This window comes from Leptopilina heterotoma, unplaced genomic scaffold (genome assembly GCF_015476425.1).
Source record: "Leptopilina heterotoma isolate Lh14 unplaced genomic scaffold, ASM1547642v1 Lhet_210, whole genome shotgun sequence".
Taxonomy (NCBI): Eukaryota; Metazoa; Arthropoda; class Insecta; order Hymenoptera; family Figitidae; genus Leptopilina; species Leptopilina heterotoma.
In genome coordinates, this window is record NW_025110926.1 from 592,498 (window position 1) to 609,538 (window position 17,041).

General features: G+C 34.0%; 1 protein-coding gene across 2 annotated transcripts in view; it reads left to right on the top strand.

Moving 5' to 3' along the window:
- The window catches only part of LOC122501532 (fatty acyl-CoA reductase wat-like), a 120,330-nt gene extending 104,230 nt beyond the window's left edge, over positions 1 to 16,100 (top strand). Inside the window, exons 6-10 of one of the 2 annotated variants that reach the window (XM_043611068.1) lie at positions 6,547 to 6,656; positions 9,012 to 9,213; positions 14,420 to 14,665; positions 15,023 to 15,286; positions 15,405 to 16,100. In XM_043611068.1, the coding sequence (XP_043467003.1) occupies positions 6,547 to 6,656; positions 9,012 to 9,213; positions 14,420 to 14,665; positions 15,023 to 15,286; positions 15,405 to 15,480 (898 nt within the window). In that variant the 3' untranslated portion in view covers positions 15,481 to 16,100. The remainder of the gene's footprint in view (positions 1 to 6,546; positions 6,657 to 9,011; positions 9,214 to 14,419; positions 14,666 to 15,022; positions 15,287 to 15,404) is intronic. The other variant, XM_043611069.1, reaches the window with a different exon arrangement.
- Positions 16,101 to 17,041: the final 941 nt, after the last annotated feature.

Genomic DNA, 17,041 nt, shown 5'->3' on the forward strand with positions numbered 1-17,041 from the left:
TTGGGCCCTTTTTGAAATATTAATTTTCAAATGAACTATAGAGAATTTAACGACAGAAATCACTATGACCAATTCTTTTTCATGGTCAGCGATCCCAAGAACCCCTTTATGGTGAGTTCGAACAAAAAATATAAATTTTTTTAATTTTGGGCGCCATATTGGATTCGCCATCTTTAATTTGAGGAAATAATATGAAATTTTGTAATTTTCTCATATAATTTAATGTTTTAGGCCCTCTAGAATTTTGAAAATTGGGGTTCTCTTCGTTTTTTACCATGAAAAAGAATTGGTCATAGTGCTTTCTGTCGTTAAATTCTCTATAGTTAATTTGAAAATTAATATTTCAAAAAGGGCCCAACGGCATTGAAAAGCTGACATTTTTACCTTTAATTTAAGCTATTATAAAAGATTTTTTGATCACAACTTTCTTTGCCAATATTGCTTTTTATTACATAAACTTGAAAAAAAGATAAAAAAATGTATAAATGTTTATGAATATAAATTAATTGAAAAAAGCTAATATTTACTTTTCAGTTATTTATTTTTTATTTTTATTAAATTTAATATTAATAATTGAACCTAATTCTCAAATTTTTTGAATAATAAATTAATTAAACAAACTAAATTATAAACAAAATTTTAAATTTAATCTCAACAATAATTTGGTTCTTATTAAAAAATTATTATACTTCTTACTATGAATGAAAAATTACCACTGGTAAATGTTAAATGCAATAAGTGAAGTTATTTAATTTAATAATTAAAAGCTTAGTTTAATATATTTTATTTCAATTTATTATTTCTAACGAATTCCTAATTTTTTTTTATCTTTGATTCAATAATAGCAAGTCTCAATGATATTGAGAAATTAAAACTTTACACACGCGTCGTTAGCATAGTGGTTAGAGCGTTTGTCTATAAGTTCGTAGGTCGTATGTTCGATTCCCCTCGTCAGCAATTTTATTTATTTTTATAAGTTTGCGATATTTCTACATTCTAATATCATTAGGTAGGGGAATGGCTTGCAGGTTGCCCCACCTAAGCTTTTTTTCTCATAACTCATTAAAAAAAATAACAACATACCATCGGAAAGAGGACCTAAAAAGCTACAAATTTGACCCATAGATAGTTTAAATTGTCAATGAATGAAATTTTTACATCAAATATTATAAAAATGATGTAAAATCAACGTTTTGAAATTTAGGCTTGCATGTTGACCAACCTTGAATAATTGATAATAATATAGAAAACCTCAAATAAATTTATTAAATTTTACTTACATTTAATGTTTCTGAACATAGTAATTTAAATTTTTTAAACAATTTATTTATAAATAAAATTAAAAATAAAAAAAAATTTGAAAAATAAAAATTTGTTTTTTAATTGGCAGGTGGGGCAACCTGAAATTCGTAAAGTCAACCAGCAATTTTGAACTTTATTTTTGAATCGATGAAGAAAAATATTAATTTATGATATTTTAAAAATCCTTCTCGGATTATCAAAATTGATTAAAAAACAACTCAGAAAAAATTGTAGCTTATATTATCTATAAAAATATTTCATTTGTTAGTACATGAAAAAGTCACAATTTTAATTTTCCAATTTTTCCACAAGTCAATTTCAGAAATTGCTTAATGTCAGAGCGAACATAAAGATATTTTCAAGTTTAGAATATCGCCATTCCTTGAGAAAACCAATGATGTGAATTGCTTCTTTGGAAGTAGAGTTGCATTTCAGCGAGAATTTTGAGAATTGGGAAATTTTAAGAAAAGCTATCGTTCTTTTGTTTAAATCTCATTTTATATCAGACAATCGAGATTCTCAAATTTTGTTATTTTCTCGATACATTGTTCTACAAAAGTGAAAACTGCTACTACACAGAAAAAACTATACTTAAAATGAGTATCATATGATACTCATTTTGAAGTGCAACAAAAATTATACCCCTTCGACTCATTCTGAGTTTCTGGGGAAAAGACTCAAAATGAGTAAAAAGCGGTATCATTTTGGGTTTATGATAAAATTACAATAACATTGGAATAACTGGGAATAATTCATAAAAATATGAATTAAAATAATTGTTTATAATGAATAAACACTTTGCACTTGTCAAAACATTAATACTTGAAGTCGATTTATCGCATTTATGAGAAATGAAAAACGAATTTTTAGGTTAGACATTTGTGAATTTACTGACAGGGATGGGCAACCATATGTCATTTTACTCATTGTGAGTCACTTGAAGTTGACGATTACTCATTTCGAGTCACTTGAAGTTGCCGATTACTCATTTCGAGTCACTTGAAGTTGTCGATTACTCATTTTGAGACCGACTTCCAAATGTGTTGCAACAAATGTGGGTCGAGTTTTTTTCTGTGTACTAGCTTCTCCGACGGCCGCAAGCGGCCGTCTACGGTGCTAGTTTTTATATGTTCATTGTCCAAGTCCATTATTTCATTAATAATAATATTCAAATTTTTTCAGTTAATAATTTGCTTATTTATATTTGAAATGTTGACGTTTTTTTTGACAATGCAAAATAAGATTTATTATGAGTACTTTCTCTTAACAAAAATAATATTTATATATTCGCGCTCTTTTTAAATAACATACGACTGCAGCGCCACCTTCACATGTACAAACAATTTTAAAAACACCCTTCTATTAAGATTTTACATTCTCATTGCCCATTCTTTACTTCGATACTTTTCGATACATTCGACCTTTCCACTCCATGTCTTTTTTAAGAAAGGATTAAGAAAGGATAGAAAATCTGTCATACAACACTTTAATAAAATAACAAAATAATTATTGAAATTTATTCAATTATTATGTGAATGATTCAAAAGAGAAATCTTATTATATTTATAAATACAGGGAATTAAAAAATTAAGTACCTAAATATAGAAAATAAAGGTATACGAAAACTATTGAAATATAAAAAGAACAATGGAATACAATTCAAGTTAATGTAGGTTACTTTTAGATTATTTTATGAAATAGTAAAAAAATACAGTTTAAAGGTAACTAATGTAATTTTATTTTTAAGCAGTAAAAGTTCAATATATGAAGTTTTTAAAGGAGACAAGAATTTAAAAAATTTTTTTAACCTGCAAAGAAAAATCGAAATGTTTGTCTAGTATTCTGAGAATTAGTAAACTTTCAGCAGAAAATTCAAAATTTCATGACTTTGCCGTTGTTTTAGAGTTCTAGAAAGTAAATTTAAAAAAATATTATATTTAAAAGCTACTAAAAGCTACTATTTCTGTTTTTTTAAATTTACATTACTTTAAATACACTAATACTAGAAATAAAAAAACTATTCTCAAAAATTCTAATCAAATTCTGTACAACGATTCAATTATTTTTGAAAAATATTCCAATTTTCAATTATTTTCATAAATAATACAATTTTCACAGGAATTCAATTAATTTAAAACAGCATTTAAAAACAATTTTAAAAAAATTCAATTTTTTAAAATAATTTTTGATAAAATTCTAATCAAGAATTCAATTATTTCATAAATAATAAATCTTATCAAAGATTTTCAATTATTTTAAATACTAACTTATTTTAATTAATCTAAGAATTCAATTATTTTCACAAATAAAGTTTTCCACAAAAACTCAATTATAAAAAATATTTTCTAATGAAGAATTCAATTATTTTCAAAAATAACAAATTTGTTTATTTAAATTCAATTCTTTTTAAACATTTTAATAAAATTGTTCGCAATAATTCAATTATTTTCGTAAATTATTTTACGGTCTTTCTCGTGATGAAAAACACAAAAAAGAAGTAAAATATAAATAAAAACAAACAAAAACAATAGGTGGCCAACTTAGAACCACTGTAGATTTTTACAAGTTTCAAATTATTACACTAATAAAAAAATTTAATTAAAAAATCAACAGAACCTTTTATTACAACATTCATTAAAAAAAGGAACTAGCGCACACACTCATTAAGAAATTTTTAATTATTTATCTCTTGTAGCTGCTCTCGGAAAAACAAGAAAAATTAAATTTTTTTGGTCGTAAACAATATTATTTTCCTCACAATGCGTAAAAAAATCTTAGATTATAATTAGGTCCATAAATTATATCATGGTTTATCAATATATCATACCACAAAATTATAGATTCGTCCAGTATACCATCTCTGAGAAATGCAGGGTGGCCAACTTAGGCCCACGCTCCCCTATCTATTTAATAATATTATTTAAAATTTTTTTGTTAAATTATTTATAATTATTTATTTATAACTAAGGATCATTTTTCCATTGGGCCGGCCTATGACTTTTTACAAAAATTTATTAGAATATTTTTATCCAGATTTCCGGAGTATTTTAATCGTAGTCGAAAAAGGGTATATAATGGTAGGTACCTATATTATTATAAATTGCTTAACCCCCAACTCCCTTGAAGTCATATCATTTATGGAAGCAGCTATAACAAATAATACAGTAAAATGGGTATTAATTAAAATGTAGGGGAGACTAGGTGTAGTTGTTACAATTTTGATAAAATCAGTTACAGTAATTAAGGCTTAACTCCAATTTGTTTGGTCATACAATTAAATCAAAGGTATATTATCTAGTTTTAAAAGGCCATAATTGATTTAACTCAATATCTATTATTTAATTAACTAGAAGCATTTGAGTAACAGCGTGTAAATTGTAACAACTGCACAAAATGAATGTCGGTTGTTACAATACCGAGAATCATCTATAACATTTCTAAATTGAAGACAAATAATTTCTTAAAACAACTTTTATTAATTATTCATAATTTTTGACTCAACGTAATAGTGCGTGACAGTGTCATAGAGATGGCTGCACTAATATTGTTTCGAAATGAAAAAACTTATAAAAAAATTTATCCATTAATTTTGAAGTCGAATTTAGAAAAAACATGAAATTTTTCATAAAAATTGAGAGTGATTACATTTTTAAAAAATATTTTACATTTCAAACGAATCTGCTGAATTTTGGAAAAAATATCAGTTGTCATCATCACTTGTAACAACTGCACAACAGGTACATTTTTACAATAAATCACTTTATTAGAAAAGTACACACTAAATGTAGACAACCAAGGTAGTTTCTTAAAGATTAATCCTCATAGAAATGATATTAAAAAATTTACTTTTTTAAATATGAAGGTCTATTAATTATTTAAAAAATGTCAAGCAGAGAAATATTTACTTTTGGTCTCTAAAAACCAATGTGCCCATTTTTTTACTTGTAAAGCTTGCATATAATTTTTAAACATATTGCATACAAACTGCACAGCGTTATAACCGCACCTAGTCTCCCCTATAATACACTGTTAGAAAAATCTGTAATACCAGTACACAAAATTTAATATAAATTTTTATTAACCCTCCGTCACACACCTTAGAAAAAATTACGACTTTACACACGTTTAGAGGGAATCCCTCACCACATTGTAAAATAAGCGACATTACAACATAAACAAAAATTTAGTTTTAACACAAACTTACAAATATGTAGTAAATTATTCTAAATTATAAAATTACAGTCGAACCTGGATAAGTGGAACCTCAAGGGACCAAAGTTCTTGTTCCACTTATAGAGGTATTCCACTTATCCAGGTCATTTAAGGTCAAATTACTTGTGCAGGGACTGCAAAGAAAGTTCCACTTAAAGAGGATTCCCACTTATCAAGGGACCACTTATCCAGGTTCGACTGTAATAAAATTAATTTTCGGTCTCAAAAATAAAAATTAATTACACGAATGCACATCTTCGAAGGAATTACACTTTACATGTAAAAATAATGTAACATTAACAAATAAGCAAAAAAATCATTAAATAATTTATTTTAATTATATTTATAATATAATTTTGTCATTAACCAACAGTGGAACAACAAATGTTTTGAAAACTTGATTTTTTTATTTCACATAACCTCACTTTTTCGAGTTTTTTCTGGCTTTGAAGATTTATAATTAAATATTAATTATGTTTAAACTAAATGTTTTTTTTAGAAATGTGTTGAGGAGTAAATTGTCCAAAGGTATAGAAACTGATTTTTAATCCCACATGCACAAAAATGGCGCTTTCTGATAGCAGACGACAGGGAGGAAAGTCATTCATTTCTTCGACTGTATGAAAACGGCCGCCATTTTCATACAAATCGAACAAGTGAATGACTTTCACTCCCTGTCGTCTGCTATCTGAAATCGCCACTTTTGTGCATTATGAATAAAAAATATCGTAAGCAACAAGGGGATAAAGGCAGCCATTTGTTTACGGCGAGTTTTGTGACACGAGTGGAGGTCTCGGGGCGCCCTCGACCTCCACTCGTGTCACAAAAATCACCGTAAAGAAATGGCTGCCTTTATCCTCTTGTTGCTTAATATACTATTATTTTGCAATGAGGAAAACAAAAGTTATATAAAAAATACTGAAACCGTAGAGGGAATCCCTCCCTAGGTGTGTGACGGAGGGTTAAGATATATTTTAAATAATTTTTTTTTTCAATTTTATTATTACAAATTTTTTGTTTCTCATTTTTTAGGTTATTGGGAAATTGTCCCAATACATATATTTTCACAAAATCAATTGCAGAAGGAATTTTAAATGAAAAAGCAAGAGATCTTCCGTTTTTTGTCTTTAGATTTCCAATTGGTGAGCGGAAACTGTAAACAGTAAAGATAAATTTTTGTACAAAACATAATAATAAATAATGGAAAAACAACTATTATTATTATTTTTTGTTTTTTTAATACATATTATTATTATTATTATAATTATTTTTTTTCACGGAGGAGAAGAGGAAATGCATTAACGCATGCCCAGGAAGATCCCACTTACCTGGGGTATGTCGGACTCGCACAAAATGCAAGGAAATAAAAGAAACCTCACATACCTGCTTTTACGGCAGTCACAATACCGACTAAAACCTCTTCTTGATTCCCCTGGGTTTCGAACCTTCTATCCACCTACGGAACTACCTTTCGGCTTCAGACTTCGCAGATGGATGGTCCCATTTAGTCGCTGGCGCGACTCTTCCGTGCCGCTCTTCTTCTGGCCATTATTTTCTCCTTGTTCTTGACAGGGTCTTCTTAGCTTCCTCTAAGGCAGTCCTGAAGACCTTGCACCGACCTGATCCAGCGACGTGTTGGATGTTCTCCTTTTCGCCGAACTTCGCCTTGCATAAGAAGCAGCATGGGCTCTTCTTACAATCTGCTACCTTATGGCCGGCTTCTCCGCACTTGAAGCACGCAGCCGACCTATCTACTGCTTGGCAGTCTCGACCTATATGGCCATAGCCAAGGCACCTGTGGCACCTTGTGACCTTCTACTTCTCTTGTACTTATTCTGCAGGACACAAAACCGATTTTAATGTGCCCTATCTTCTCCAGCTTGTTAGCATCCTCTTGGGAGGTGACCACGACAGCGAGCTTAATACCTCGCTTATTTGGTCCGAGGACCGTCACCTTCCTGCTTCCGGCTGGCACCGTAGATAATTTGTCCAGGGCTTCTTTGACATCCTCCTGTTCGGTAAGGGTGTCCATGTCGCGGATCTGCAGCACAGTCTGCCGATCCGCCATCTGCACCTTACCTAGATCGCCGATCACCTTTGTCACCTCCTCGGTGAATAACTTCCTGTTCGAAGACCCCCCAATTTTAATGAGGAGGTCTCCCTTTTTAATGGTTACAGCTCCCACAACCCTTGTCTGGCTGGCCTCCAAGTCAGCCTCTTTTCGAACCTTCGCCAGCACCTCGGCAAAGGTAGTTCCTTCAGCCACTTTGACGACCATTGTGGCTCTTCCCTTCTTATCTGAAGTTATCTTTGGTGCCGTTTTCATCTCCTTGCCTTTGGATCTTTTAGGAGGTCCCTCCTCCCTTTTCCTTTTTGGATCCTTCGCAAGCTCAGGATCACTTCTCTTTCGCTTCTGAGCATCCAAGACGACGTTTCTCAACACGATCGCGTTACAGCGATCTCGTCTAACTCTACGATCTTGTCTGGCCTCTTCCGACCAAGTCAATCCCTGGTAGAGACTCTCATCTTTTCTGGACGCTGCTGCGTGCTTCTCCTTCACATCCCGTATGAGCGATGTTATGCTTCTAAGTCCATCCTTAATTGTCCTATTGACATTCTTCTGGACTTCGCAGGACTTCAGCATCTTGCTGACCTCTTCTTCCATTTCTAGAATGCTTGCTGCCTCTTCCGCCCGCAGCTTCACGCATTCATCTCGATGTTCATTGCAGCTAGCAATGTCAATCGCAGAAGCATTACTGAATACAGAAATGCAGCTGGCTTGACTCGTCACGCTGCTCGTACTCCCTCGTCTCTCCGCCCTGTCCACGATGATCTGTGGCACTCCCAACGCGTTGTTGCCCTCCTGCATCCTTGGGCCACTGGCCACCGTCCCCACGCTATGCGCTTGACGATCGGAACCAGTGAGGGATTTAGCCGTAGCATTACCCCGCAGGTACTCTTCCTCGTTTTTACAATCGCTCATGATGGATGTTTCTTGTTTGCTGGTTTTGGTCCACGTCGAGTATTTGATTTCCTCGATACCACCTATTTCTAGGAAGCTAACCTATCCGCCACCTGGCACGCGTCCGATAGAGGACCAGCAACCCCGCGCAAAAGAACAGGTTCTAATGCGCCCCGGGTAGAACAAAAGTTCCAATTAGAACAAAAGTTCCAACCGGGCACGGATTATTATTATTATTATTATTATTATTATTATTATTATTATTATTATTATTATTATTATTATTATTATTATTATTATTATTATTATTATTATTATTATTATTATTATTATTATTATTATTATTATTATTATTATTATTATTATTATTATTATTATTATTATTATTATTATTATTATTATTATTATTATTATTATTATTATTATTATTATTATTATTATTATTATTATTATTATTATTATTATTATTATTATTATTATTATTATTATTCGTAAAGAGATTCAGATAAAATGAAAATTTTTAAAAAAAATTTAGCATCGGCAACGTATAAAGAACCCGTGACTGGATGGGTTGATACTATTCAAGGTTTTAATCAACTCATGATGGGATTGGGTCTTGGTGTTATAAGAACATTACTTTGTCCAGATAAAACCGAAGTTATGTACATGGTACCAGCTGATTTTGCTTGTAATGCTTTAATTGCTTCAATTTGGGATACAGAAAATGGGAGGATAAGGTAAATTACATGTTTTTGTCTTTTACTAAATAAGTAGCAATTTTCCTATTTTGTCCTATTTGAAGTAGTTCACAGTAAATTGTAAGATATTTAAAAGCATTTCAGATTAAATTAACATCATAAAAGATTAAAATAATCCATTTTGGTGTTATTTTACTATGAATGTAATTTTACTTCAAATCAAACATTACGAGGGTAAACTCTGTGAAGAGATACCAGGATGCACTCCCATTGCGGAAACTTCCTGCTATCTTGGAGAGACACATCGACCTCCACGTCCGAACATACATCCTTTGAAGCTTAGAACCACGGAAGCGGTAAAGATCACGGCAAGAGACCCAAAATCTTATGAGGGTATCTTGCCGCTGATTAAATCAAAGGTTAAACCAGAAGACACTGGTACCGTGATTAAAAAAATCAGAAGAACCTTTAAACAGGAGGTTCTCCTGATAGTGAAAAAGGGTGGAGAGACCTTAAAATTTGCAGAGAGTCTGTCCTTGGCCCTCCATGGCGAGGCCGAGGCCATACCTCTGGTAAATAAGAGGTCTCTAGAAATCAAAGACCTGGATGAAGCCACTACAGAGATTGAGCTGACTTCAGCATTGAAAGAAAAGCTGGGTAAATCTGACCTGACTATGGAGTGCAAATTATTGCCGCGCTACAGAGGAACTAAGGTTGCTATAATCCGCTTGGCAGAAGCAGAAAGTGACATTCTGCTTAAACTTGGCCAAATCAAAATCGGCTGGATAAATGCTCCAATTCACGAGCATGTTAAAGTAGCTAGGTGCCAAAAGTGCTTAGCCTACGGACACTCTACCCGAACCTGCAAAGGCCCCGACAGAAGCAAAAACTGTCGGAGATGCGGCGGAGAGGGACACCTCGCGAAGAGCTATGCGGTAAGCCGAAGTGCCTTACGTGCTTGGACCTGGGGAAGCCAGAAACGGATCATGATTCCGGAAAGAGAGCCTGCCCGGTTTACAGGAAAGATCTGCAAAAGATTAAAAGGCCAAATCCTTAAAATTTTTGCAGGTCAACCTGCATACAAGTAAGGATGCACAGTTGCTCCTATTGCAAACAGCAAGTGAAAATGAGGTCGATATCCTGTTCTGCAGTGAGCAGTATCAAGGAAGCGATCTCGTCCCTTGGTATCAGGATAAGGCGAAGAGAGCCGCCATAAAGCTGTGCAACCCAGAATTGCGGGTTGACAAGTTTCTGGAGACGAGCAGTGGGTTCGTGTGGATAGAGGTAGCTAATATACGTATGTATAGCTGCTACTTTTCACCCAACGACCCACTGACAAACTTCGAAGCCAATATCGAAGACCTAGAAGCGAGCCTCACAGAATCCAGGCTGGATGTCATCATCACTGGCGATTTTAACGCAAAGTCGCCAGAGTGGGGTGAGACGAGACTCGACAAGAGATGAATTCGTATTAGAGAAATGATCGCCAGAAACGACTTATTATCTGTAAACCGAGGTAATACATGGACTTTTAGACGAGGTGCGATCGGATCAATTATAGATCTAACAATCGCATCGTCTAAACTATTTAGCCGTATAACCGACTGGCGGGTCTCTAAGGAATATACCGCAAGTGATCACCAGTACATTGAGTTCTCAGTCTCGATGGATGACACACGAGGAGGAAAAAGACAGGATGCTCCTAGTCGCAAAACCTCCTCGTGGAATATGAAGAGACTCGACAAGGAAAAGTTCGGCCGGTCCCAAAGAGAAGCCCTTTTAATTGAGGACGGGCTGGGTGAAGAGGCCGAGCAGTCTGAATAGGGAGGTGCGAGCAGTGAGGAACATGATAGTCACCGCTTGCAATGCGTCAATGCCACCCAAAGGCGCCATTCCCGTAAGAAAATCCTTGCACTGGTGGTCAGAGGAGCTAGCCTCCTTGAGGAAGGAATGCCTTAAAGCAGGAAGGACATATACCCGATCAAAGGGAGATCCCTTGCTGAAAGAGGCTTTCAAGGAGGCGAAAAAGAACCTCAAGAAAGAGATCCGCAAGTCGCGACGCCGTAGCTGGAAGGACCTAATCGAGGAAGTCGATAAAGACCCATGGGGTCTGGCTTTTAAAATCGTTACTAAGAAATTAGCGACGAGGCAAAAAAACCCCCGGCCTGGACAATCCCGATTGGGTCAGAAAGATAATAAATTCTTTGTTTCCTCCTGCAGAACCATACCTTAGAAGGGACTGGAGTTTTTGCAAAGTCGAAGAGGAAGAACTCTTCACACTTAGTGGACTGCAAAAAGCAGGCAAAATATTGAAAACAGGCAAGGCACCTGGAATCGATAGGATAAGTAACGAGATCCTAAAGTTGGTTATCAACACTTCACCCCAGATTCTGCTTCGATGTTTCAATCTTTGCCTTGAGAGAGGAGAGTTGTTCCGCGACTGGAAGCGACAGATGTTAGTCCTCCTGAGGAAAGGTGAAAAACCTCTAGATAAAGTCTGATCATACAGGCCTATATGCCTGTTGGATACGATGGGTAAACTCCTAGAGGATATGGTTCTGCAGAGATTGCAAAGCCACTTGACCGGAGAGAATAGTCTATCGGATCACCAATATGGTTTCCGTAAAGGCAAGTCCACAGTTGATGCCATCCAGGCAGTTGTGGACATAGCCAAAGCAGGAAAAATCTGTCCGCGCAAGCGCGGACACATTCTAATCCGCGCTTCGCGCGCAATTGGCTCGCTTCGCTCGCGGTGGTCTGAAATTGTTTTGCATTATTTGTGTTCTTGTTATTATTTCCTATTATATGTTTAATAAAATATTTTTTTTCTTAAAGTTACTACGACTTTAAGGATTACATTCTCATCACATGTTTTTGTTTGCTGATGATTGGGAGATTAAGTGGATTAAAATGTATATTTTTGGTAGAGATGTGCAAAAAGCTCGAAATGTCGATACGAGCCAAGTCCAAGCCGGCTCGATGTATCAAGTACTCAACATTTTCGAGTTCTTGAGTGACTTCAAGCACTCGAAAAACTCGAGTACTCGGGTAAATTCGAGGACTCTATTAAATTTGAGCATTAGAGTGAATTCGAGTACTCAAATATAGTTTTCTATTCCAGCTTTTTACACAGCTTGGCTCGGCTCGAAAAATAAAAAGCTCGAAAAAGCTCGATCAAGATTCGAGCTTCAAGCTTTTTGCACAACTCTAATTTTTGGTCTTGATGATTAAAATTGGAAAGTTATCTTTAATTATACTAACTCTCTTAGCAGAAACATGATTTGCAGAAGCAGCTAAAATATTTTTAAAGTATTATTATCAAGTTGTTGATAAAAGCGAATTTTTATAAAAGTTATAACATTTTACAAAATCAATAACAAATTCTTTAACACAGTTAAGGGCGCGTTCACAAATGATGTCACGCAATTTTTCGGGATTTTATACCCCCCTACACTGTCACGCTACTTCATGCAATTTCACTTGCAAAAATACATTGTGTCACGTTTAGTAGAGACCCCTCCCCTGCCCCCAAAAACGTGACATCATTTGTAAACGCTCCCTAAGCTGACTGACCCAAAAACTTTTAAAAAAAGTAGTTTCTGACGAAAATAGCTGGTTAACGAACTTGGCCTTTATTTTTGCACCAACTTTAAGTGTGTTAAATTTAAAAACGATCGGATAAGTTTTTCAAGAGTTATCGTGGGAACAAAATTTTTGGTCTACAGACAGACAGACAGACGAACAGACAGACACCATCGCCGGACCATGTTTTTTGGGTTCAGGGGACCCCAAAACGTCGAGATTTTATGAAATTAGCAAAAGTCAAATTTCGACCAAAACTAATACTTTCTCATATGATGAGAATGTAAAAAACAAATTGGGACCTGGAAAAAAGAAGAGCTTCTGCGCGTTGGTAGCAATTGACATACGCAACGCGTTTAATTCCGCAAGATGGAAAGATCTCACCGAGTCGATGAAAAAGAAAAACATGCCGCCCTACTTGTTGCGGATAATGGATAATTATCTTAGCGACAGGCGACAGGCGGACTCCGTGAACAAAAACGGAGACTGGTGGCGAGTGTCGCCCACGCTAAAATGCTCTATGCAGCACCAGCGTGGGCCCCATCCCTGAGGAGTAAAAGATGTGTGACCATCTGTGAAAAGGTACTGTCGGCGCAGAGATCGATAACAACGCGTATCATCTCTGCATATAAGACGGTATCTACGAGTGCTGTGCAGGTCACGGGTGTTTTAATTCGTACCTGTGTCGCTTTAAATTACGCGAGGATGAGGTGTGTGCATATTGCCAGTTCCCTGAGGACAACGCGGAGCACACCCTCTTCTCATGCAGAAAATGGGACTTGGAGAGGGGGCCATGTTCGAAGGTGTAAACAGTCAAGTTACACCGGAGAACATGGTATCGCTGATGACCCAGTCAGAAGAGAATTGGCGGCAAGTCGAGAACTTCATAATCTCGGTTATGTCGAGGAAGGACCTCGACGGCCGCCAAAAAAGCGTAATTTAAACAGCTTTTAAATTTGTTTGTTCGTTTCTTATTAATTTATTTTGTGATTTAATTGTCCTTATACATTGTTTAATTTGTTTTGTGTTTTTTATTCGTCTTTGTACAGTTTTGTCTTTTCAACATTATAAACGTGTTTACTTTTTTTTTCTTTTCTTTTTTATATTCGTTTACAATTTTATCTTTTGACTTTTAACACTTCTTAAACAATTTTTTTTTATTATTGTTGTGCTGTAAATTATTCCGCTTTGAGTATGAAATAGTTTTAATCATTTTTTTTTAACTACGGACGCAGGAAAACCGCAGAGAGAAGAAGATAGTCGCATTAGCGACAGAGTTGGAGTGCCACCCTCGAAGGCTAAAGTTTTACGACAGTTCCGAGGGAGGGTAAAGGGCTCCAGAAGAAGGGTTACGGGTTTTAGTGGGTCGGGCTGGTAGTAGCCAGTTTATTAAATTTATTATAACATTTATTTATTTATTTTTTTTTAATATTTTCTTTTGTTTTATTTTACCAACCCCACATAACCTTGGAGTGCGGAATCCGCAAGGTATCTGTAGGCAGATTTCCCAAAAGTCCCTAAGCAAAAAAAAATTAAACATTACTTACTTACTTATTTACTTACTTTATAGACATTGTAAAGGAAATATATAAAATACACATGAAAAAAATAAATAAAGAATTAGGTACAATAAAAATATTATAAAATTTATTAATTTTCACAGATCTTCCGAAACTGACGTACCAGTTTATACTTATGTAAATGGAAATGAAAATCCATTTACCAAAGCAGAGTTTGAAAGAATCGCATATTCCGCAAAGCCTGATTTACTTCCATCCAAATTGCTTTATTATCCTGAAACAATTATAGCTCGCTCACCACAAGTATTCGCAGTTCTTGATTTCTTCTTTCATCTTTTGCCTGCCTTATTTGGTGATATTGTTTTTCGAATAATGGGCAAAAAACCCATGTAAGTTGCAATAATTGAACCGCCGGATCGTAGAAGGGCATATAGCCAATGTAATTCAAATGGGCTATATGCCCTTCTACGATCCGGCGGTTCAATTTATGAGAAAAATTGAAAACATTATTATGTGAAAAAACAATTTGCATTTGTGAAGAATCGAAATCCGGCCCTTCCTGCTCTTGAGAGTCTAGTAGTCCATGTGAAAGAATTTCTGGAAATTTACGGAATTTTTCCGGAAATCCGTTTAGGAAGTTTTCCGAAAGTCTCTTCTGGAAATCCTTCTACATGGATAAATAAATATTATTTGTATTAATATACATATAATAATTATTTTTTTTAATTTTCATATTTAAATTATAGATTCTACAAAATCTATAAAAAGGGAGTGAAATTTTTCAAAAGCACTGAATTTTTCTCAATGGGAACATGGACGTTTGAAAATAAGAGAATTGAATTACTGTGGGAAAAGTTATCAAATGAAGATAAAGAATTGTTTCCCTTCGATATGAAAAATATTGTTTGGAGTGATGTTATATTGGAATACTGGAAAGGAGTCTTAAAATATATATTAAAAGATGATTTCACTCCTGAAAATCGACGACAGGCAAAACGTCGATATTATTTGTAAGATAATTTCTCAATTTATATATTCTTTTTTATTATGAAATATTTTTATTATATTTTACTGCGAATTTCTTTTTACAATATAAATGTGGTGATTGAGAACTCTATTTATTTTCAGTTTACTACTTTTACATCGAACTATTCAAACACTGTTTGCTGCCTTTCTATTTTGGTTTTTATGGAAATTGTTTTAGTATCGAATTAATTATTTACTTGAATAAATTTAATTGTCGAAATAAATGTTTTATTTCACATGCACAAAAATGGCGCTTTTAGATAGGTGACGACAGGGAGCAAAGTACTACGCCAGTGCTGGCGGCTACATTGACAGTCAACACTGGCATGATAACGAGGAGGGCCTCTGGCGAAGTACTGCCTGTCAGTGCTTCCAGACAGCGCTGCCGCAGTACTGGTCCAGTGCTAATATTGATAAATAGTTATTATTCATAAAATGTTTCTTTTCTTCATTTAATAGTATCAAAGATAAAGACCTAGCAATGGAAATAATAAATAAATTAGAAAAAAATTGTTTATAACATTTAAAAATTAAATAACAGGCAATTACGGTATGTGCGTATTAGATTTCCATATTTTAGTACCTAATGATTAAAATCTAGAAATATCGCAATCCTATGAAAATAAACATAATTGCTTACGAGGGGAATCGAATCTACGACCTACAAACTTATAGACTAACGCTCTAACCACTATGCTAATGACGCGTGTGTGCAGTAAAGTTTTAATTTCTCAATATCATTCATACTTATTATTATTAAATCAAAGATGAGAAAAAATATAGATTCGTTAGAATAATAATAAATTGAAATAAAATATATTAAACTAAGATTTTAATTTTTAAATTAACTAACTTCACTTATTGTATTTAAATGCAATAATTAGTAATTTTTAAATATTTTTTTATTTATAATAAGAAGTATAATAAGATTTTAATGAGAGCCAAATTATTGTTAAGATGAACATTAAAATTTTGTATATAATTTAAATTTTTTTAATAATTTACTATTCACAAAATTATAGTTATGTTAAATTATTAGGTATTATTATTAAAATTAATAAAAATAAGAAATAAATAATTGAATAGTAAATATTAGCTTTTTTCAGTTAATTTATATTTATAAACATTCGTACATTTTTTTATCATTTCTTTCAAGTTTATGTAATAAAAAGCAATATTGGCAAAGAAAGTTGTGAACAATTTTGCTATACTCAGCCGGTACTTGCAGCCGAGGCCTGTCTGAGCTTTGGCGAAACAAAAATTCTGTACTCCGATAGCACTAATTTATTGTCGAGGCTTGGCTGGACTACGGTTGAACAATCGGCTTAGCACTAAGCCAGTGGTAAACATCGGCACTACACTGTCATTCACCATTGGGTGGGAGAAAATGAACGCCATGTTCATACGATTTAAACAAGTGAATGACTTTTTACTCCCTATCGTCTGCTATCGAAAATCGACATTTTTGTGAATTTGGAATAAAAAGTATCGTAAGTAACACGGGAATAAAGGCAACCCACTTTGTTTACGCTGATTTTTGTGACACTCGTTTCGGTCTCGATGCGCCCTTGACCTCCACTCGTGTCACCAAACTTACCGTAAACAAATGGCTGCCTTTATCCCCTTGTTGCTTAATATACTATTGTACATAATTTATTCTCATTTTTTATTATATATATATATTTTATAATATTATCTTTAGTGTAAATACACATAATGTAGCGTTTTTTTAGAAACAA